Raw genomic sequence first — 24,553 nt, forward strand, 5'->3', positions numbered from 1 at the left:
TCGGGTCAGTTTGACCCGACTGTTAAAATTTTTCCTTCTTTTTCCTTTCCCTTTCTTCTTCCTTTTTCTTCTTTCTTTTTTCTCTCTTTTTTATTCTTCTTCGGCAACCCCGACGGCGCTCCCCGGCCTGGTGCGACGGTCGACGGCGGCGCGCGGTGGAGATCTCCTCTTCTCCGCCCCTTTTCCTTTTCTTCTTTTTCTTTTTCTTTCTTTGTCTTTCTCTTTTATTTTTGTTTGTTGCTTGCTTCTTGCTCTCTTTTTTTTTGCTTCTTGGTTGTTGTTTGTTTTGCTAGGTGCCGGCGATGGGAGTGCTGCGGCGGTGGGCACGGTGGCGTTGGTGCGATGGCCGGCGATGTGCTGTTGTTTGTTTGATTTTTCTCTCAAAAATTTTTGCTCTTTTTTTCTTGCTTGGCTCCTCCAATCCCCCCCTTTCTTCTCTTTTTTCCTTCTTTTAAATCCTTCAATTTTGTTTTCTTCGTCTTTATTTTCAGGTGGCAGTGGAGCAATCATGGCCTAGGGAGGCTGCTGGAGCTGGCCTGCTGGTTGCGGCGATTTGACAAGTTCAGAAGGACCAAACTGTAGAAGGTGAGAAATTTCTAGGGTAAAAGTGAATTTTTATGAAAATATGAGGCCAAAATGTAATTTTTGGAAAGTTTAGGAACCCAAATGTAATTTATAAAAATTTAGGGGTTAAGATGAAAATTCAAAAAAATTAGGGGTCAAAATATAAATTTGAAAAAGTTTAGGGACCAAAATGTAATTTTTTTTATATTTTTTCTGATTTATTATTGTTTTATTAATATTATTAAAACATAAAAAACAAAAACACCAATGGGCTAAAGCCCAAACAAGTCCAAAATTAAATAATTTAAAACCCAATTATCCAACCCCACATGCCCAACCATTAGGCCCACATAGGGCAAGCCCAGAAAATCACAATTTTTAAATATATATATAATAAAATAAAATAAAATACGAAGAATGGACCGGACGAAATTCAGTGATTACAATTTGCACTTAATGCTTATGTGAGTTTAATGTTAAAGTAAAATAGTATTCTAAAATTTATTAAAAGTTCTTTTATATACAATATATTTAATCACTCTTTTAAAAATTCTGATTACTCTTTTAAATTTTATGTTGCTGTTGAAGTGTATATAATTTTTATTACATCAACAAAAAAATTAAGATAAGAACTTGAACTTTAAAATTTTTTCCTTTAATATTAGAATCAAGGGTTTTTATGGATAAAAAATAATAAGTTAGGGGCTTATTTAACTACAAAAATACTTCAAAGACTTGTTTAAATAAAGTGCAATAGTTTAAGGGCTTTTTTAGTATATTAGCCTAAAACTTTCTTCCATTAAATCCCTAAATATTAACAACTTGATTTTTTTTAATATTCATATTATAGTATAGTGTAAGTAAATAATAATAACAATAAGATTCTATTATAAACTTATAAACGAGTCGGGTTGGGTTAGGCAGTCGGGTTGGGCTAAGCTCGAGATTTGAATATTGAAACATTAAGTTTGACTCATATTTAAGTGAGGCTTTTTTACCCAAATAACATAAAAAATAATTAATTATAAAAAATGTATGGAAAATAAATTAATTACAAAAATAAGCATTTGCTACAGTGTTCTGATGGTACCACCTGACAAATTGGCAGCACCAGATTGAAATATGATGACTTAAAATATTTAGAGACCTAATATGTAAATTTTCCATTTTGGTTGGCAGCTGAAAATGTGCTGCACCAAACTTTAAATGGGTAAATTACTTCATAAACCCTCTTGTTTATTATTTCTTTTATTCCCCTTTAACACCAAAAATAAATAAAATAATACAATTTTTCGAGATTGTTCAAGGTCTCCTGGTGATATTCGTGGCTGCCATGGGAGAAATTGAAGCAAGCAACGTTCATGCCGGCCCTCAATAGCTTCTCGATCATGGGTACCAATTGCGATGTCAGACCCAGAGTGCAAACGACTTTGGTTTTGGCGATACGACCATCATTTGGAAGCTCCTTCAAGATCCCATCCATGTTAAAATTCGCCATTTCCTTTTGATTTTCTCGAATTAAAAATATGCTTTGCTGCACCCATTATCAATTAAAAAATATTAAAAGTCATCAATGAAAAAGATTGGGGAAGAAAATCTGAACAAAAAGAAGATTATTGAGAGAGATCAAATGAAGTAAATATAGAGATGATTTTTTTAAGATATATATAATCAAATATGAACAAATTACAAGCAAAGAGAAATAAAAATAAAAATAAAATTGTTTTATGTTGAGTTAAATTGAGAAATGAGATATTATACCTTATAAGCAAAAAAAAAAACAGAAGATTTTTGAAGCATATATAGAATAGTGGGGAAAAATATCTTTTGAAAAATTAATAAAATTTTTGGTATTAAAAGAGAATAAAAAATAATAATAAACAAGGGGGTTTATGAAGCAATTTATCCATTTAAAGTTTTGTGCAGCACATTTTCAACTGCCAACTAAAACGGAAAATTTACATATCAGGTCCCTAGATATTTTAGGTCATCACATTTTAATCTGGTGTTGTCAATTTGTTAAGTGGTATCGCCATAACACTGTAGCAAATGCATATTGTCGTAATTAATTTATTTTCTATACCTTTTTTATAATTAATTATTTTTATATTATTTGAGTAAAAAAACTTTTAAATGAATTAAAATCATTTATAAATTTAATATTAGTATCCATATTTTCTCATATTTTAAATAAATTTTGAGATTGGATGAATAACCAACCCGTAATGAAAAACTTTAAATCAAAATTTCCAAATTATATAAACTCAAACAATGTGCACATAGAAAAGACCTTTTAACAGTCCATAATAGAACGATCAAATGATGATCTAATTATGCTTCTAGTCCCTTTACTCTTCACCTATTTAAAATTTAGTCCGTTTACTTTTAATTTCGGAAATTTAATCCATCTGATCTATTGATTTAGTAATTAAAGTCCAATTGATAACTTCAAAAGTGTTATGTTAAATTGTATTATGTGACATTTAAAGAAAGATTTCTAATGTAGTCAACATAAAGCCTCGTGGAAGCCATGTAAACAATATATATTTTTCTGAAATAGAGTAATTTCGTTTTTAATGTCACATAATCTAATTTAACAGAAGTCCTTTTGATAGTCTTACCATATGGACATCAAAAGAGTAAACGGACTAAATTTTTGGGATTAAAAATAGAATATTAATATACTAAAAAAGCCCTTAAACTATTACACTTTGTTTAAACAAGCCCTTATGCTATTTTTATAGTTAAATAAGCCCCTAACCTATGATTTTTAGTCATAAAAGTCCTTGATTTTAATGTTAAAGTAAAAATGTTTTGAATTTCAAGCTCTTATTTTAATTTTTTGTTGTTGTTGTTGATGTAATAGAAATTATATACACTTTAACATCAACATAAAATTTAAAAGAGTAATTAAAATTTTTCAAAAGAATGATTAAGTGTATTATGTATATAAGCACTTTTAAAAAATTAAAAATCTTATTTTATTTTTTATTTAATAAACAATTTTCATCAAATTCACATCAACATTAATTATAAATTAGTTTAAAATTCAAATGATTTTCTTTTAGTATAATAATCAAAGACTTTCATGAGTAAAAATCATTATTAGGGACTTATTTAACTACAAAAATAATACAAGAGTAGTAATTTAAGGGTGTTTTTAGCGTATTAACCTAAATAAATGAATAAAAATTTCAAATATACAAAAAAATATAGGGCCGAGAGCATAATTAGACCTCGGTAAAAATACTTCAATCTTATTATGTTTCTGATCTATAAATATACATCGAAGGAATGGCTCTTGCTTTGTTGTTTTATTTTTCATTTTGGCAATTTTAAGATTTGTCTTTGAAATCTATCAATGGGTCTTAAAATTTGGGCCTCAATTGTGTTTATTTTGCTATTAATTTCAGTCACATATCCACCATCCGCGGCCGGCCAGTGGTGGCTGAAAACGAACTCGGGCGGGCCCTGTGCAGTTCACGTCCCTGATTTGTTCCGTGTCAACAAACAATTTAAAATGCCTCAACTCTTTTAGAACAGATCCAAGTTGTACAAAATAGTTTCAATACTATGTTGTCGATTTTTTCTTTTACTTTTGATCCATGTCTTTTTTTTTTCTTTTAACGTGGAAATTAGTATCTTTACCGTTGATAGCAGTAATTAATCTCCAAATAGGGACAAAGTCAAAAAAAAATTTGAGGGGAGGGCAGAATTGAATGTTATCATGTATTAAATTTATCAAAATATAATTCTATTATATTTGATCATGTATTAATGTTATAATTCTCTTATTTTCGAAGGGACTAAATAAAATTTTTCATATTTGAGGGACAAAGTGTAATTTTACCATGAATTAATTTGTAATTTTGTTATTTCTAAAGAGACTAATGAATTACATTTTTCTTTTCATTTTTAGAGGAGGGCATCGCCTTTATCCCTAGGGGCAAATATAATTATATCTATAATTTCATCTAATGCAAAATAAATTTGAACTCAAAAAATCTAAAACTGAAAAATCCAAAAAAAAAAAAAAGAAAAGTAACTTTTTAAAATCTCTTAAAATAATTAGTAGAATACAAAGATGCTCGTGCAAGTGTATGGGCAACCCTATTAGCTATTCGTCGAACCCAGCAAAAAGTAAAATTGAAAATGTGTGTGCAAACGATGACAGTCGTCAAGAAGAACCCCGAACTCAGACAGATTTGGCAAAGCTGTACAAAGCACAGTAAAGACCTCCATACAGTCGCCTTCAAGGATCACATGAGAGTAGCCTTTCGACTTGAGCCAAGAAAGCGCTTCCCTTATCGAAAAAATTTCAACTAGTAGGGGCAAAGAAGAGCTGGATAGGACCCCGAAAAAGCCTTGACAACGATAACAACAAAACTGGTCCTCTGCTGGTAAGCAAGAGGCAGAATCAACATTGCATTTGAAGGTTCCCGCTGGCGGTGGTGACCATAAACCGAGAGCATTCTGTCGTAAACGAGGAAGCAACTCGACGCGACAATGAACCGCATTCGAAGCATGCCAGTCATGCCTAAATCGAGTGGCAAAAGTGAGGATTTGAGGGTCATCCATAACAACATTCTTCCAAAGAGCTAAATTTCGAAAATACCACAAACTCCACATTATTATAGCAACAGTTTCCATAGCACCACCATCGGAGCCATGGCAGAGAGCCACCTGACAATTGATTTCCCCCAACCCAACCCACCACACCGCACACAATCAGTCAGCACCAAACAGCCCCTTTCGGCTAAACGACAGTGAGTTGGCAAAAAACGACAGAGTCAATGCCAAACAAAGTCCTTAACTTTCAGTGGGAAGGTAGAATTCCAGAGTTTAAGCCATGGCCCATCAATTGCAGCATAACGGCCACTCTCAACCATATCAAAAGCCAAACGATAAGCAGACTTGACCATATAAATACCATGCTTCTCATCATGCCAAATTAACCTGTCACTAGTAGGAAACAAACTGACCGGAATTCGAAGAATACGACTTACGTTACATGGCACCATCAAACCGTCAACAAGAGGAACATACCAAGCAGAATCGGATGGTTGAATGTCCCTCACACGCAAGGATTCCATACTAGACAAAGGACTCGATGCCACGTAAAAGTTCGCATCATCATCAAGCTAAGCATCATGATAAACAGAGATATCATTACCGTCACCCAAGCGCCATCTAATACCGCGCAAAAGCAAATCCTTAGCTGCACAAATACTCCTCCATACAAACGAGGGATTATGACCGTCACTTGAAGACAGAAAATCACCCCTCGAAAAATATCTAGTCTTGAAGATCCTACCAGGGGGGGAGTCTGGGTTGGAAAGCAGACGCCAACCCTGCTTGCTTAGTAAAGCCAAACTAAAACAGTAAAGGTTCCTAAAAAATAGATCATTTTAATTTGGCCTAACAGCCTTCAAGCTTTTTTCTCAGATCGATTTAGATCTAAGAAATATTTTTTTTATTTATCGATGGGTATTAATCTGTCATGCCGATCAACAAGTCACCACTTGAAACTCGCTGACTAAACTTAAAAGTCCAATGAGTTAAATAAAAACTTTTGAATAATTCCCTGACTTAAATAAAAATTTTCGAATTATTCAATGACCAAATTGTAACTTTTTTAATTAAGTGACCAAAATAAAAATCTACCTATAATTCGGTGACTAATGGTGCAATTTATCTTATCCTTTAACTTACAAGTTAAGAAAAACGCAGCGTTTTGCATGTTTCGCCGTCCATACTTTTTCACTGCCCAGATATTGACTCGCTCTTTGAGTACACATTCCATTTTACTGTTACCAGCTTTTGGCTTTTCGATAAATTTTTGTTTTTATTTATTTACTAATTTTTTTAATATGTATCAATTAAATTAAATTTAATTATTTTTAAAAAAATATTATTTAACTAATTATGATTATAAAATTAAAATATAATAATATATAATTACACCAAATTAAAGTTTATGTATCAATTAAAAGTTATATATATTCGATATTTATCTCAATAAAAAATGGATAATATTAAATTTATGTTAAGGAAAACGCAGCGTTTTGCGAGTTTCGCCGTCCATATAGCCCAGATATTGACTCGTTCTGAGTACACATTCCATTTTACTGAGTCAATCAAAGCTGTTACCAGCTTTTAGCTTTTCGTTTTAATGTTTCCTTATGTGATGCGGAAACTTGGGCTACCCATGTAAAAGAGGCTCCACTATTTGACCTGTGAAATGTTCAAACTTGAATTCGTCAAAGGGATTAAAATGAAAATAATAACAACAGTGGTGGACCCTTTTGTATAATTCCGTCTGCTCACTGTTGGCTTCTGAGTTCTGACGCTTATGTTTCACTCAATTTCCAGCTGTCAATGTAAATGCTGGTGGACCACATAGCTAAACACCAAAACTTCTTTTTCCGACCATTAATTAATAATAAAGGGTTAATATAACTTTTACTCCTTAAACTTGGTAATTAGCTCCATTTGGGTATTTTAATTTTTTCGGTCCACTTTGGTGCGTGAATTTGGTAATTAGATACATTTTGATCATTGAGCTTGACAATGTAAAATCTTGATGTTGTCACACATTTAGATTGTGACATGTCATCAAATTTCAATAGAATTCAAGTTTAAAAATCAAAATAGACCTATTTGTCAAGTTCCAATAAAAAAGTACAAATACTAAAGTAGACTTAGGGTGGGTTTGGATGAGCGATTGAGTGCGGTGTGGTGCGTTTGCTTACTTTTTGTCTCACGCTACAGTATCGCTACAGTATCTAATCTCACCGCCACCGCTGTTTTTACACTAACCGCAGGTAAACGCACCGCCCATCCAAACTCACCCTTAGTTGTTAAGTTCAAGGACTAAAAGTTATATTAAACAAAATGGTTAAATCATTATTTGGGGTTTGAACTTGGCAACAACTCCCACAGTGGGGCTTAAAGTTTTTTTGGTTCATGTTATTCCTTAAACTTAGTAGTAATTGTTCCCACATTGTGGCCTAGGCAATTGTTCCTACAATGGAGCTTGAACCTTTTTTGTCCAAGTTAGTCTCCGGACATGGTAATTATTCTTACATTGGAGCTTGAACTTTAAGGTTTTCAATAAAATATCAGGGACTAACTTGGAAAAAAAAATTCAAGTCCCAATGTGAGAACAATTTCCAAGTTCAGGGACTAAATTGAACGAAAAAATAATTTAGACCCTATTGTGGGAATAATTGCCAAGTCCAAAGACTAATTTAAATTTTTATTTTAAAAAGTCTATGCCCTAATATGAGAATAATTACGAAGTTTAGGCTCAAAAAGTGATTTAATCCTAACCTAATAAAAAATTATAAATATTCGAAAATATAAATATTAATTAACTAAAGAGCTAAGATGATATTTATTATATAAGAAGGGTTGTAGAATGGTGTTTAATAAAATTTTGTTAATATCAAATAATTTATTAACTAATCAAACACTTTTTTTGCATTCATCATCATCTCCACTTTTATGAATTTGTAAAAGTAATTTGTATATCATAATAAAATATATTCATCCCATTCAACTAAAAATAATATATAAAATTGTCAACTATAATTGAGTTATGTTCAATTGATATCGATATTGTTGTCAATATAAGAGGACGTGAGTTTGAGTGCGTTGAAGCGTATTATCCTCCCATTTAAAGGTTAAGGAGGAGCTATAGGTAATTCTAGGCATTGTATCAAAAAGAACAGATAAGAATCTATAATTAGATTAATATTCAAAAGAAAAATAATAATATATTAACCGATCAGGCTATTGCTAGTAGAAAACTCATGTAAAAAGAATATAATTTAATTATTTCAAGGTTACTTAATACTTTATTCGTACTAGTTCAAGACATTATTATATAGTAATCCTTTAAAATACTATCTAAATAGAATAGGGTTAGGGTTCAAAGAGAAGATTTGTAATGGGAAGAAATTGAATCATAAAAAATTACGAAAGTATAACCGGTGTTCTTTCTCTTCTAATACAAGTTAATAAGTACAACAATGAAATAACATAATACATCTTCAATTAACTGTGTTGATGTGTGAATCTAACAGGACAGAGAAGGAAGCGAGGATGAGTAGTTTAGCTTAGGGCAAGGCGGAGTGCAATCAAAGATGGTGGTCGGAGGAGGTGAAATTAGGACTGAGATATGAAGTTGAAAAAGGATGGTGTCTTAGGAGAGATGAGGAGAGAGAATCCTCCTTTCTACTGAGATCGTGGGCTTTTATAGTCTTAGTTGCAGTCCCGAAGTGTCACGTGTCGAGTCCCTATTAGTGGTCAAAAGCAAGTGACCAAGTGGCCTACCACTATAAGCTTAGGTAGGGTGGTGACTAGACATACTTTCAATCACTTTAGATAGGATATGATAATTGAAGTTAGAGATGGCGGTTAATGAGTAGGGTCCACATGAGTGTTAGGTCGAGGAGTGTTTGTGAGAGGTTATCCCTGAGGGGTAAGGGTATAACAAGTTGCAATAAACACAAACAAAAAAATTAAATGAGACATGATTTTAAGGTGGGAAAACCACTTTAAAGCAAAGGATAAAAAACCATGAGACTTGAGAGTACTCCACTTAAAGGTTCCACTCTTCTCAAAAATCTTGCTACAATATTACAATATAATGCCACTTAAATGAGCATATAACTCCAATAAGCCTAACAAGTAATCTCAAACAACTAAGAGAGAAAAGTTGAGAATATCATTCAAAAACAATGCTAACTTTAAAATTGAAATCCAAAAGTTATAGTATTTGAATGAAAAATCCAACCATACACAATTAAGATCTTCAAGTCTACTAGTCACTATCAAAAAATCAACTCAAATCTTTAGTGCTCAATCCAAGGGCAGTTGCAATGTTGTTTAAACTTGATAGATCAATTAGACCAATTGGATTAGGAACTAGTTGACCGATTCGAAGAGAGGGTTAGACTGGTTGACCCGCGAATCGCTCAAAATCGATTGACTTGAGCTAAAAAAAGTGATTGAACAGACAATTGAACCGATTGGATCAGTTTTCTATATTTTAATAATTTGTTTAACAATGGTTTAACCAGTTCAACAATTGACTCAGTTCTAAAAATCTTAGATAGTTAATACATATAAATAAGGTTGTTTGAACCAAACCGAGCCGAACCAACTAATCGGATTGGGGATGAGCCAGGTACAGGTCCAGAGGGCATTGAACAGGTTGACCTAAGAAACAACAAGGACAACTTGATCTGATTATATTGAACTTTTAATATTATTTATTTTTTATCATTTTAATAATTTATTTAATTAAATTAAATGAAACGCTCAGATCAATTAAACCAACAAACTGATGAATTGACTAATTTAACCACAAATTCGATTTTAAAAACCTATTTTATTTTTCTTACAATAAAACCGTCCAATATTTTTTTTTTCAAAAAAACCCGCGTGTATAGTATTATAGTGTCAGTATCCTAGATTACATCATCAACCACGTAACATCATTGAATTTGTTATTTTTAAATTATCCTCCACGGGCCTTGTCACACAAGAATTGGTTATCCGTTTATCCCGTGTGTTACCAGTGTCCCAGCTGGCATACCACGTTGGCATTCTTACAAAAAGTCATGATATAAATTCCTTCTTGCATCTTTTTTCTTGTCCGGACACACGACAACCTAAAGTCAAGAGCCTGCAAAAACAAAACTTCTCTGTCAACACCATAGTACCCACGAAGCTTTAATTTTTATGCTTAGGCAAAGGAAACGGTACCGATTTACTGTAATTTCGCCCTCTCTGACGTTTCCACCGTCACCGATCCGTCGTCTTTCTGCGGAACAAGAAAACTCTGTCATAGTTTCCGCTCTCAAAAACGTCATCACCGCTTCAGTCCCTTCCTCTTCTTCCTCCTCCACCGTTGACGTCGCTGCTGACTTTGGTTTGAATTTCGGTACCCTGACCATGGCTGGGGGCTCTTCTTCTTCTTCTTCTGCTTCCTTGGTATTACAACCGAGTGAAGTTATGGAAAAGTGCCACGTGTGCGAATTTGACGGTTGTTTGGGATGCAACCTTTTCCCGCCAAGTCAACAAGAAGACAAAAACGGAGCCACTGCTAGTAATAAAACTACTAAACGAGTAAAGAAAAATTACAGAGGGGTTAGGCAAAGGCCGTGGGGCAAATGGGCGGCGGAGATCCGAGACCCTCGACGCGCCGCTCGGGTCTGGCTTGGAACTTTCAACACGGCGGAGGAAGCAGCACGGGCTTACGATAAAGCCGCCATTGATTTCCGTGGACCAAGAGCTAAACTTAACTTCCCCTTCCAGGTAGCAGCAGAAATTGACAATGACAATGTAATAACACCAGCACCACCACCATCGGCCGCCGCATCGTCGACCCCTACAAATACCACGACAATGACAACAACCATTGTTTCGTCCGATCAAGAAATTAATAGCGGCTCGTTAAATGCATTACAACAAGAGAGTGATCAACAGAAAAATGCGAGCTTTGAAATGGGGTTAGGGACTGAGTTTTGGGATGGAATAAGCAATGATGATGAGATTCAACAGTGGATGATGATGACTGGTTTCGGCGCCAACAACAACAATAATTCCTCGGACTCTGCCATGACCAGTACCAGAAATGCTAATAGTCCTAGATATCAGTTTTGAATTATACTGTGTAAGCTGTAAGCCAAGCCTGCAATTTTATCTCTTTTTCTCCATTTAATTTCTCTTTTTTTTAGAACTAATAACTTAAATCTGCTGCGTTTTTCTATTTGTTTGCAGAATGGGTTTTAGTTAGAAAATTTCAGTCTTCGAGTTTTCAATGAAGATGATCGATGAAATATTTATTTGTTTAGGCTCGTCATAATTCATAAATTAATAACGTATGTATACAGTTTATGTAAGCTTGTTCTACTTCTTTTACGCGAAACTTTTAAAGATCTAAGGAGCAGGATAAGATAATGTAAAAGTCACTATCGTTCGTTAGTTTTTTGGAGTGTTGTTTTGTTTGTTTGTTTCCTGAGAAAATTATTCCCTGGGTTCTTCGTTTTGGTTGACGACATTCAACGCTGCAATTAAAGCGCGCAAATTGAAAAAGCTGGTTAGTTTTTGCTTCAATTTGACTGCTACGAAACTTTTAGGACAAAATGTGGGACCCACTGAAAGATGCTGGATGTTTCGTTTTCACAGGTAAGAGTGAGTCAAATACTTACATACTGTCGTGTACGAAGAAATGTTAGTAAGTGGGACCCACTTTTCTCACGTGTGCCAAAGTTCAACTTTTGTCTCTTGGTGCTTCCTAATAATAAAAAATTTAGCTCTAGGTGTGACCTAAGTTTGGATTGTGTTTGTTGTGTTGTTATTAGACCCTTCTAACCAAAAAAAAATTGAGTTGGTACACCATTCATTCATTATATAAATTTAGTTTGTCGTCAGTCATTAATTTTTTTTATTTAAATTCAATCTTAATTAAATGATAGCGATTAAATTTATGAATTTTCACATGTCTAATAACATGTTAACTTGTTATTTTCATATATTATTCACGATAAGTTAGTTGAAGTGTTTAATAATTGTTACTTACATCTAAGACTAAAATTTCAAATTTAAAAAAAAAAGTGTATGAATTAAGAACGATCAAATTAGAGATCATGGACCGAATCTATAACTTTACACATTATACAAGTTTAATAACATAATTTAACCAAACAAATTTAACCGTTATCGTTTAAGTTAGAATTGAAATTTAAAATTCAAAAATTAAATGGACTAAAATTAACCAATTTAAAAATTACATGACGAAAATTGATCAAATTTAAGTATATGGCCTAAAACCATAATTTGCATAAAGTATAAGGACCAATAACCAAATTTCACCTTTATATTAATCGGATTTAAGCTTTACCATTCAAGGTTTGAATGCATGATTAATTTTAAATTTTATAATATGTTAGTTTTCTTCATACATTGCATAATTTTATTATAAAAAATCATAATGTAATTATAAAAAAAAATATTTAAGTTATTTATGTTTGAAAATTTAATAGAAAAACATATTAAATAAAAAATATCTTTTTTAACAAAAAATAAAAATAATAAATACAAGCTTAAGCACATTATAATATTATATATTTAAATCTGTCTAATTCATGTACACTTCTAAAGACAACACCAAAAGATCTGAATTGCACCAATGGAACAAATAATTTAGCAATATGATTATATAAATCCTATAGAGAGCAAAGCAAATAAAATTTAATTCAACAAGAACCAACAAAACAATTACTCAGGTTGGAGTCATCGTCCACTGCCGGAGAGGCTGATCGAGCTGACTTTCAAGGGTGTTGCCACAATGAGTGGAGCTTCTGGCAAGTCACTACCGGCATATTTGTCGTGCATGAAACGACTCTCTACAATAGACTCATCCTTCAACACAATCTTGTAGCAATAACAGCTCTTTAGGCCCTGCTGATTCCTGTAGCATCCATGGCTAGTGTTCTTCACTTGCTGGAAATCCCATACCACACTGAACTTGCCCACAGTCGCTACTACGTGACGCTCTTGTTTACCATTTTCGGTCACCTAAAAAGAATCATCTATGTCAAAGAATGTAAAGGAGGAATATGATCACAAATGGAACGTATCGGGTGTAAAAGAGATTTGATTGTACCCAAGAGAAATGGCCACCGTGAAATTTGTTGTCATTACCGGCTAAATGTGAGTCCAGAGGAGTCAACTTCAACAATCTGGGTGCCGGGATTCGGTTCCCCATTCTACCGGTAAACCCGGTTTTTGTCTTCCCATCTTTATCTGTAAACAAAGTGCAAATGAGGATAAGGTATGTATCAGTTGTGCCCAACACCCACTTCCCATCATAGGTAACGTCTACTTGAGTGATTGGAGAACCAAGTCCCGGAAAAGCGGTTTTGGCTTGCCTCATTGAAGCCTTTGAATACAACCTGATCTTCCCATCAAGTGACCCGACCACGATCGATCCGTCACCAGTACTAGCAAAGCACTGAAAATTCGTCCCTCTAGAGAACTGGTGCCCTTGTGTCCAATGCAATACAGGTGAACCACTTGTGGCAATATCTTGGACCATCCCTTTCTTATCTCTCATATCCCATTGGCACAATATTTTATCATTCAATCCTAAAAATGTAGATTCAGAGGGATCCAATTGTGACCCTTTGGTATCATTTGTAATATCCCTCATCGTGATATCGGTCCCATCTTTCTCGAACTTCCATTCTGTAACAATCTTCCCAGTCTCGATATCAACTTGCTTAAGGCCAGTAGCATTAGGCTTCCCTTTGTTGGCCGGACTCATAAGCATTATATTCGTCTCGGCTCTCATCAACAGTGTCTTTTTCAGGGTCAAATTCGACGCATTCCCCCCACCATCATACTTAACACAAATACCTTTCCCATTAATCCCACGGTTAAGGTTCCTATAAACATGGACACCAATATCATTTACCAAGAAACTATTATCCAATGCACCTAAAGCCAAACTTTGAACACCTCCATTCGCAGCTTCCTCGAACTCCTCTATTGATCCTCGACTCCCTTTTAATGGAGTCGAATCCGTGCTATGATCCTTTGCATCTTCCCACATAGAATCATCTGCTACCTCAGGTTTCACCCATCCGATAAACTCCTTCCCATAAACCTTGACCTTGTTTTCCTCACTAGCTTCCATGCCATAAGCATTCTCAAACAAACAATTCTGAAACAGGGTAACGAAATTCCTATACTCATAATCACTCAAAAACTTCAAAGCCCAAACAGCTTTATCAACGAAATCAACTCTTCTTTGATCCCCAAACATTTTCATTTGCATTTCAGTCGAAACCCGAACCCTAACTTTAGACCCCACTTCCAAAACCCACCCTGCACTGTCCAGTTCATCATCGTTGCCGTTGGTTTTAGCTGTCTTGACGAAATTATACGAAGTGAGCTTCTCAGAGATTACCCATTTGGCTTTGGGGGTGTTTCCTCCGATGTGAAGTAAGAGCTTTACGGGGTTTTCCAGATTGGGGTTTCCCTGTTGTTGATAAGAACTGTATTTCAGTTTCAGGGATTTGAGTTTAGCATCGATTTTATCGAGGCCTTTGTGGGTACCTGAAGAGGATCCAGATTTCTGGTGATCGCCTAAAGCGTCGTCGTATTGCTCCTCAGCTTCTTCTTTTTCTTCTTCTTCTTCTTCACAATCTGAATCTATGATGCCATCTTCATGGCTTTGAGAAGTGCCCATTTTCAGATTCAAATGATTTGCAGAAATGATTTCAGAGAGAGGGTAAACCACCAAAATTTTCAAACAACTACCCATTTCAGAATAAGGTGGTTTCAGTTAGCATTTTGGGTCAAATTCTGGTGTTGATCCCTCTACTATGCTCAAATTTATGATTCAGTCCTTATATTTTAATTTAACCCTCTATCATTAATCTAAGTAATTAAAGCCGTTGATTATTCCAATAATAACATTAAAGAAAAAGTAGAGGGACCATAAAATGCCAAATTAGAGTACAGGGACTAAAATTTTCAGCATAATAGAAGTATTAAAATCACAATTTGACCAACATTTTATATAGGCTGGCCTTTGGCACTTTGAAATATAAATTGCATGTATTATGAATAAAATGAAGCACTAGATTGTAGATTTAATTTGGAAAAAAAATTCCTGTAAAATTATATATATATGTAGCACCAAAGTCCAAATATAATAGTGTTACAAGGCCTCAATTTCCAGGTAATTTCAATTGCCATTGCCTCTATTCTAAAACAGCATTGTTTAAACCATAATTACCTTGGCATTTGCATATCTTTGGCAACATTGACTGAGAAGCAATGCCGCCCTAATCTATATCGTAAACAGAACAAACTAATCTCTATTAATGGAAGTCAATGGGAAGCATAAGAAGTGAGTAAAAAAACGAAAGTGTAAAGATAAAAGACAATGGTTCACCATTCTTATACAGCATCCTGAGCAGCAACGCGACATGTTATGGCATCTGCAATAGTGGATATTCCTAGCTCGGGGCCGAATATTTTGTAGTGCTGTAAGAGAAACACCACAAAATTGATAAATAAATTGATGAACAAGCTAGAAGAATATGATAAAGGCGATGGAAAATGAAACTGGGAGATCAAAAGGGTTCTCAAACCTTTAGTATCTGAGCTTGGTCTGCTCTTCCTTCCAACTCTTCTAAACCAATCTCTTTTCCATCGATAAGTTTCTTCACAGCTTTCATTTATTGGAAACTCTTAATGTAACATTAACGTCGAATATGCGGGATATAGTCGAAGACAGAAATAGTGAATAGCCACAAGCAAAACATGTATATATATGATATAGTACCACCTCATCACGAGAAGCATTAAATCATAACTCGAATCATCAGAGACACCACCTCTTTTCTCTGTAATCTGGAAACAATTGTTAGTAACAGGAAAATGAGTGAAGTACTATAGTCATAAGCTAAGAACATTACATGCTTAGATACCAAGTAACTGTAAACAAACTCAGAATGCACTGAACTAAGCGCCTTACACGCTGCAACTAGAACAGGGAAAACATCTGGAATCTGTCGAAAGATCTTCAAAACATGAGATCCTAGAGAAAACCATACGAATCGATTCAAGATCAAAATTAAAGTCGGCTAGAAACATAAAATAGAAAACTCAGGAATTCATACAAGTGATGCATTAAGAAATGAAACTTCAGGGTCCAGTTTCCCAGCTTACATAGATTCTTTAAGTTCCCTACAAGGTAACAAAGCAAATTCAGGGCCAAATTACCCAATGTTAGCATTTTCAAAGGAATCCCATTATAAATAGCATCAATGGGGTTTGAAAATTCTCGATAAGCATAATCAAGGTAATGGGATTAAAACCCAATGGCTCATATTGATTGGAACTGACTTAAGAATTCATAATTGCATAAACTATCAACAAAAGAATAAGAACAATTAGAAACGACAGCGTAGAGAGTACTTAGAGTTGGTGACGTCAATGAAGAGGGTAAGCGAGAGAGTGTTGCCATTGATTTCAAAAACCTTCATCTATGCTTTCACCTTGCTTTTCTCCCCAAAAATCAATAATCAGAAACCCTGGAAATGGAGATTAGGGGTTTTTGGTTTGAGGTTCAGTCTCTTTTGCCAGCCTATAAACGTAATACGGCTGCGTTTAATTGTAAAAAAAAGAAGCTAATATTTCTTTTATCAAAAAAAAAGAGGTAAATCTATTAATTCTAGAATCATAGAAAAAAAAAACAAATACTCAGTTATAAATCGTAAATGATAAGCTTTATTAACACAACAAAAATTTTAACCTCAGCATCAATAGAACATTATGACACATTGATAATTGACTTTGTCACAACTGAAGCACAACATATCTATAATAATTGCAAGCACTTAATACTTTAAAAAAATTAGTCTGGATGGTCTAAAGCAGCGATCAAAAATCGACAAAAGAATCGAGCATTCACCAAACTAGGGAGGGCAACAACAAAATCATCCCTAAAAAGCCTTGTAAAATTAAGATTACATGCATAAACAAAACAAAAAAAAACGTGCTACAAGAGCATACAAAAACTTTTAAAATTGAAAACTTATTAAATAATAGAAAAACGAATATAAAAACATATAAAACTTAAGACAACACGAGTCTAAATCGACACGTGAAGTTTTTTTATCATTAAGGAAATCACTTAATTGTGATTTGTGATCTTAATTTATATAATGGATAACGCAATATATAATATCTAAATTTATCAAAATAGTTAACCCCAATACCATAATAAAAACACATTTGACTAATATTTTTAAAGTAAAAATACCATATTAAATATTTTATTAAAGTATATGTACCAAATGTGAAATTACCCCAATATAAATCATACTATCTAGGACTCATTGGTAAACATATTTAAAGGTAAGCAGTGAGTAGTAGACCAGGTCAAGCAAGTTCTCATGGATTCTGCAAATTGGATTTCTATAATCATGCATAGCCATTAGTCCTTCATTTCTCATCCTCTTCTTCCTTAAATTTCATTTCAAAATTTACCCAAAATTTCCCTTCCTCTCTCCCCCCATCCCCAGCAAAATAATCCAAATTATCGGCAATATGTATGTCTCTATCTTCCTCCCATGGCTGCTTACCATTCCTTTCTTGGTCCATTCATCCCCTGATCAGCAACCTAAAGGTATATTACATATGTATAACCCCATTTCACTAATACCCCATCGCATGTTTCTCTGCAAAGTTACATGATTTTATATATATATAATATATGTTGCAGGTTTGTTGATAAATTGTGGCTCCGACGTTAAACAAACGGTAAAGGAAACCGGCCTGACGTATATTCCCGACGACGGTTTTACATTTTCCGGCAACAAAACATCTCTTGACGCCAAAAATTTGCTTCCCATATTAAGCACGCTCCGATACTTTCCCGACAAGGTAGCAAGGAAATACTGCTACACGTTCCAAGCCATTAAAGGGTTGAAATATCTAGTGAGAACCATCTACTATTACGGTGGTTTTGATGGTGGGAAAGAGCCGCCGGTGTTTGATCAGATCGTCTGAGGGACGAAATGGAGTGTCGTTAATACGACGGAGGATTACGCTAATGGACTTTCTTCGTATTATGAGATCATCCTTGTTGCTCACATTAAGACCCTTAGCGTTTGCATCGCGAGAAATAACCAAACAGTTTCTAGCCCTTTTATATCCGCCATTGAAGTGATTTCTCTCGATGATTCGATGTATAATTCCACCGATTTAGGTGCTTATGCGCTTGTTACGGTGGCGAGAAGTAGCTTTGGGAATGAAGATACCATCAGGTAAGGGAAAACTACATAACGCCATTAATGGATTATATAAAGTTGGTTAAAATATGCAATTAGTCCTTGTACTCTTTGTAAATTTAAAATTTAGTCCCTATAATTTTTAGATTTCAAAAGTCAAGTCCAACTGTTAACACTATTAAAATTATTTTGTTAAATTCAGGTTCATTACAACGTCATTTTTTTAGTTACATTGCTATCAAGTGAGTATTTTTTTTATTTCAAAATGTCACACCAACAAATTTAATTTCAGTGTTAATAATTGGACCTGAATTTTGAAATATGAAAAATGAAAGAGCTAAATTCTTAAAAATAAAGTATAATGCCTAAGTTTCAAAATTGTGAGGAGTACAAAGACCTACTGCATATTTTAACCTATTAAGCTTGAAAAAGGGAAATTGTTGTTTATGGTAAATGTGCAATCTTTGGTCTGATTTGGAATTTCATCTCACGACTTTATAAAAATTGATAAGTTAGTCCCTCTATTTTAATTCATTTTGGAATATTTCTCATACTTTATCAGAACTGAGAAGTTAGTCAATTAGGCAGAGAAGAAATCAAGAATTTTTGTGTTGGTGAGATAAAGATAAATTTATAAAATTTCGAGGGGGCAAAACTGAAACATTTATGTTGGAAAAGCTTAAACTAAATTATTAATTTTTGAAAGGGTCAAAAATGAAAATTTCTCATTTAACTAAGGAATTAGTAAAAACCAACTATTTATATGTTATAAATTAGCAAAACCCAGCTTTTGAAGTAGGAGGACCAAAATTTGACAAATTGAAGTACATAACTAACATTTTCAATTTTCGTAAAGTAGAGCGATGGAAATTTATAATTAGGTCGCACTTCTTTTGAAGCTTTCCTGAAGATCCATATTATCGATTGTGGCAATCATTCAAGGATGACAGTACTGATGTTGTTTCGAGCCAATCGAGCATAACCACTTCGGAGTTTTGGAACAAGCCGCCGGCCGAAGCATTTGTGACGGCAATAACGATGAGCACCACGAAGAAACTCGATGTCCAGTGGCCACCAGGGTTGCTTCCAAGCACCAGATACCACGTTTCATTATATTTTCGTGACGATAGAAACTCAAAGACAAATACATGGAGAGTCTTTAGCATTTTGGTAAATGGAAAAACTTTCTATAGTAATCTCAATGTCACAACCGATGGTGTGACTGTGTATGCACCAAATTGGCCTCTATCAGGGAAAACACTAATCAGCTTGATCCCTGATACTAAAAGTTCCATTGCACCTTTGATCAATGCCGGTGAAATCTATCAACTTATGCCCCTCGGTGGAAGGACACTACCACAAGACGGTACAGTATTTTCCGATCACTAGTTTCGGCATTCGTCATAATGGTTATAATCCATTTTTACTTGGTTTTTAACAATATGTTGCTCTCTGATGTTTCCTAGTGATGGCAATGGAAGAACTTGCAAGAGGCTTTGACAACCCACCACTTGATTGGAGTGGTGATCCATGTCTCCCCCGAGAGAACTCGTGGACCGGAGTTTCGTGTTCCCAAGAAAAAATGCCTCGAATTATCTCTCTGTAAGTATCATTTATAGCAAGCACTTGCTTTTAGTGTAAGTAGAGGTATTCACAAGTCGGATAAAATTGAGTTTGAACCAAATTTATGTGTAGTTTTAGTAAATTTCATGTTTGTTAAAGCTCAACCCAAAATTTGGACCCAAATTTTATCAAAATCTGTTCATATTTGTAAATAACTAACCAAGGATTAACAACTTAACATTTTTTTTTAGATTTACATTATAGTATTATGAGCTAATTGCACCAAACATCCCCAAACTATATTCTTATTTTAAATTGGCCCTCAAGATTAAAAACATTCTTGTTACATCCTTAAACTATGAATATTATATCAACAATGTCATTTCGTTACCAAACATATCGTTAATTTAACTGTTAGGTGAGATGCTAGATCTTATGTGATATAATTTAAAATGAAATTTAAAAAAATAAATATGGTAAAAATCTTGATTTTGAGGTTTTCAAAACTTTTTCAAAAACTACCATTCTCTCTCACTCTTTTAGTTTTTAATTTTAAAAGTTATGCGTTTTAAAACTTTTATTTTAAATTAAGTCACACAAGATTTTACATGTCATTTAATGGTTAAATTAATAGTTTCAATAATTGAATGACTTGATTGAAATAATATCGATAGTTTAGAGATGTAATTAAAACTTTTGAAGTTTGGAGACAAATTTAGAATGCGGGTCATAATACCTGTATAACCTTGATATTTATTTTTTTATTTTTAAATATATGCTTTTTTGTTTTTTCTATAATTGAGTTTGTGTCACTTAATTCGTGATACCAACTCATTGAGAAGCTTTATTGTTTACGAGGCAAGTAATTAATTTAATTTTTTTGTTCAAATCTATTTTTCGGATCTATTATTTTTTATATAAATCCTTTCGTACATTAAGTAAAATTTCGAGCTCGAATGGATAACTCAACCCTTTAACATATTTACTTCCAAAAAAATAACACATATTTGGTTACATTTGAAGGCAACTTACCAACCTTGGGCTAACTGGAATTCTAGCTCCAACAGTAAACAATTTAACTGCACTCCATCACCTGTAAGTAAAAACTAGCACTAGTCTCTTCACTTCCATTGCTTGCAAGTTCTAGTGTTAATTGCTATTAATTGGATGGTTAAAATATGTTATTAATTTTTGTAATTTTAAAAAATATATAAAATTTAGTCTTTAATTTTAAAATTTAGGGTTCAATTGTTAATACTGTTTTTTTTTTGTTAAATTCAGGTTAATTACAATATCATATTTTTTTTAATTACATAGCTACCAAGTGAGTATTTTTTTAATTTTAATATGCCACATCAAAAAAATTAACAAAAAAATATTAACAATGTTAACAATTAAATCTAAATTTTAAAATCTAAAAAATAGGTAAACTAAATTCCTGAAATAAAAGTACGGAGATTGAATTCTAAATTTTCAAAAAAATACAAAAATTTATGTAATATTTTAACCTAATTGGAAACCATGTTGTTGTTGTTGTAGTTGGTTAGAGGATAATCAAATATCAGGTTCCATCCCAGAGATGAACTCAGTGGATCAGCTTGAAACTTTGTAAGTGATCCTCTTAAAACTCAGTGGAAGGGTGTTTTAAGAAAAGGCTAAAATCCAATATTGGTCCTTAAATTATATTGTTTTTCCCGCTTAGGTACTTAAAGTTTTTTTGGGGGAAAATTTGTTACTTATATTATCAGTTTTATCTCAAAACATGATACCATCCAATAAAAACATGACATATGTAGCGAATTTATATTGCACACACTACATTTTTTGGGTAAAATGAGATAAAATTGGTAGTTTAGGTAATAGTTTTGACGAAAAAAGTTAAGTATCCAAATGGAAAAAAATATAATTTGAGTTAATTAAAATAATTAACAGTTTTAACTATTTGGACTAACTAATGATATTATAAAAGTAAGGAGATTATATTATGCTAAACTATAGGGACTAAATCTTAAACTTATACATAATAAAAAGACCAAAACTGGAATTTAACCACTTATTGTATTTTAGCATTAATCTGGTTTTTGTCCTTTGAAAAGGCATTTGGAGAGTAACAATTTTACAGGGCCAATCCCCAAATCATTAGCCACACTTCAGTACCTTCGTGAGATGTAAGTGTAAAGCCGATGGGAGCAAAAATACAAATTGCACCAATCATAAATCGCCCAAACTTCAAATTGGTCTTTAAATTCAAAACATTCTAATCAAAGTATCAATATTGTATCAATTAGGCACTTTCGTCGGCATAACAGTCAATTTAGACATTAAATGTCAATTTGGATTTGACATATAGTATACTTTGAACATGTAGGTCAATTATCCACTAACATGTTGAAAAAGAGAAACAACATCAATAAACTTTAAGAAAGTTACTCTCTTTTAACACACTAGATCTAAGCATTAGCCTTAGGTACATACGTATTTACGATCTGATTCATGTGCTTTAAACATAGTCTACGTCAAATTTGAGTTTGACTTTTAATGCACAAACTAATAGATAGGCTGACTGAAGGACTTGGCTGATTCAATACTGATACTTTCAGGATTCAATTAAAATGTTTTGAAATTTACGGACCAATTTAAAATCCAAAACATAATTTGAAGGGGACGGATGGAATTAACCCTATATATTAACCTAATGGTTTTCTGCATATTGACAGATTCCTTCAGCATAACAAACTTGATGGTCCAATCCCTCAAGAACTACAAGGGAGAAAGGGCTTACATATTCTGTAAGAAAAAAATTCATCATTCCAAAGCTTACATTAAGTGTATTTTTTTGTTTTAATTGTAAATTGGTCCTTAAATTTTGTTTGTTTTGATTAAAAGTGGTCCCTAAACTATCAATTTATCCCATTTTACCCAAAAAGTGTATGGCATTCAACTGAGACAATTGACTGCTTAAGAACCACTTTTGGCTAAAAAAAAACTTTAAGGACCAATATGGGAATCAGATGTACTTTAGGAGTCAATTTACAAAAAAAGCCTTGGTTATGGTTCTTTTTCAGGGTGTCTCCTGAAAATCATCTATCAGCATAAATGCTAATGAAGAAAGATATAAGAAAGACAACAACAGAAAATTTCAGCACCAAATGAACAATGGACATTGGCAAGTTTTGGCCTTTAAAAAGTATGCATTCAAGCAGTAAACACCCTGGCTATCAGACCAACATACGGGATTCTTTTTGTTTGTGTCTTCGATCTCAGCTTAATATCTCGATTTTGTTCAAATGAAGGGTTAATATAAATTTTGGCCCGGAACTTAACAATTAGGTTTACATTGATGCATTTCCTTTTTTTGTCCATTTTAATATCTAAACTTGAAAATTAGGTTCATTTTGATCCCTAAACTTGGATTCTTTTACATTTTCCAAGTTTAGAATTAAAATGGATCTAATTGTCAAGTTTAAGTCCCAATGTGGACAAAAAAGACATAAATACCAAAATGAACCTAATTACAAAGTGTAGGGCCAAAAATTACATTAACCCTTAAAATGAAAACCGAAACTGTAAATACACAAATCCTATATATTAGATTACATAATATTTAGAAGAGTGAGATTAATTATATTAGCTCAAAGGATGAAACATGTTTGATTCCCATCCTATAAATATGGCATTCATCTTTTTTGTTTCCTTTTAAGGGATAATACCATCAAATGCCACCGAACTATCACTTAAATTTTAAAACATTCTAATTGAATTCTTAAAATTTTAATATTATATCAATCAAGTCCTTCAATCAGTCTAGTTGTCGATTTATACGTTAAATTTCAGTTCTAATTTGATGTTAACGATTAGATTGAGATTTTTTTAATCTAAAAACTAAGACTTTTTAAATACAAAAACTATATATCAAATTTCACTCAACTTCAATAACTTGATTTAACCTTATTTTCCTATAACATATATAATAAATGCTTTCCATATTCCTTTCCAAGGAAAATTGTTATCTTTCCACATCAATGAGCATTTTCCTTGTATCTGATCAGGGCGAAGTCGGGAAATTTTTGTTTCGGGGGTCAGGATTAAATTATATATTTTTACAATAGTAAAAATGTAATTTTGCCATTTTAATAGCCTATATAATTGTTTCGGGGGTCAGAATCAATTTTTTTTATCATTTTTGGGGGCCAAAGTACAATTTTACCCTTATTATACTAAGGGGACCAGGGCCCCTGCCAACCCTTGGATCCGCCCCTGTATATAATGAAGTTTTCTAACATTTTATAATTCAAAAACACAAATCAAGAAAAGGGTTTCCAAACTGTCCTATATAGCAAACATAAAAATAGCATTTTTTTTTCATTTGTTGGATTTAAGAGGTTGATTCATTCATGAAAAGCTTTTAAAATGTTGATATAATCTTCTATCGAGATTTTATCACTCAACCCTAAAGAGAACTCAAATGTTTGAGGTTATCCAATAAAGTGAAACTATTCCATCAAAACAGACCTTCCATAACACAAAATCATCTAATTTTTAAAATATCGTCCACCCAAAGACAATAAACCCGATCTAAACAACATTTAAGACAAAAAAAATTT

The 24,553-nt window shown here is 33.2% G+C and overlaps 2 protein-coding genes, 1 long non-coding RNA gene and 1 pseudogene across 10 annotated transcripts; 3 read left to right on the forward strand and 1 right to left on the reverse strand.

Moving 5' to 3' along the window:
- On the forward strand, window positions 1-2,208 carry LOC121214841 (uncharacterized). The gene is made up of 3 exons (XR_005910578.1): window positions 1-585; window positions 1,744-1,774; window positions 1,872-2,208. It is a non-coding gene; the product is annotated as an uncharacterized lncRNA (long non-coding RNA).
- An 8,023-nt stretch (window positions 2,209-10,231) lies between these two features.
- LOC107908908 (ethylene-responsive transcription factor ERF109) lies at window positions 10,232-12,008 on the forward strand. Of its 2 annotated transcripts, none has more exons than XM_016836200.2 (2): window positions 10,232-11,255; window positions 11,356-12,008. In XM_016836200.2, the coding sequence occupies exon 1, from the start codon at window positions 10,315-10,317 to the stop codon at window positions 11,236-11,238; it is 924 nt and encodes a 307-aa protein (XP_016691689.1). In that variant the 5' UTR covers window positions 10,232-10,314; the 3' UTR covers window positions 11,239-11,255; window positions 11,356-12,008. The 2 variants fall into 2 exon arrangements, with proteins under 2 accessions (XP_016691689.1, XP_016691690.1); XM_016836201.2 differs by having other exon boundaries at window positions 10,232-11,248.
- A 665-nt stretch (window positions 12,009-12,673) lies between these two features.
- Window positions 12,674-16,747, reverse strand: LOC107907723 (protein CYPRO4). 7 transcript variants are annotated; one of them, XM_041089206.1, is made up of 6 exons: window positions 16,570-16,747; window positions 16,321-16,338; window positions 16,127-16,189; window positions 15,741-15,995; window positions 13,244-15,633; window positions 12,674-13,155 (listed from the first exon to the last, which is right to left on the reverse strand). In XM_041089206.1, the coding sequence occupies exons 5-6, from the start codon at window positions 14,903-14,905 to the stop codon at window positions 12,871-12,873; spliced, it is 1,947 nt and encodes a 648-aa protein (XP_040945140.1). In that variant the 5' UTR covers window positions 14,906-15,633; window positions 15,741-15,995; window positions 16,127-16,189; window positions 16,321-16,338; window positions 16,570-16,747; the 3' UTR covers window positions 12,674-12,870. The 7 variants fall into 7 exon arrangements, with proteins under 7 accessions (XP_040945140.1, XP_040945138.1, XP_040945139.1 ...); XM_041089204.1 differs by having other exon boundaries at window positions 15,741-16,002; XM_041089205.1 differs by having other exon boundaries at window positions 15,741-16,002; window positions 16,068-16,189.
- A 956-nt stretch (window positions 16,748-17,703) lies between these two features.
- On the forward strand, window positions 17,704-22,742 carry LOC107907724 (putative leucine-rich repeat receptor-like serine/threonine-protein kinase At2g14440; annotated as a pseudogene).
- The last annotated feature ends 1,811 nt before the right edge of the window (window positions 22,743-24,553 follow it).

This window comes from Gossypium hirsutum, chromosome D02, assembly GCF_007990345.1.
Source record: "Gossypium hirsutum isolate 1008001.06 chromosome D02, Gossypium_hirsutum_v2.1, whole genome shotgun sequence".
Taxonomy (NCBI): domain Eukaryota; kingdom Viridiplantae; phylum Streptophyta; class Magnoliopsida; order Malvales; family Malvaceae; genus Gossypium; species Gossypium hirsutum.

Bases quoted from the DNA above. Each gene is read 5' to 3' on its own strand.
- LOC107907723 (XM_041089206.1), bottom strand. From the start codon at position 14,905: ATGGGTAGTTGTTTGAAAATTTTGGTGGTTTACCCTCTCTCTGAAATC. The intron at 13,156-13,243 runs GTACAATCAAAT...GATTCTTTTTAG, and splicing joins ACGGTGGCCATTTCTCTTGG to GTGACCGAAAATGGTAAACA.
- LOC107908908 (XM_016836200.2), top strand. From the start codon at position 10,315: ATGCTTAGGCAAAGGAAACGGTACCGATTTACTGTAATTTCGCCCTCT.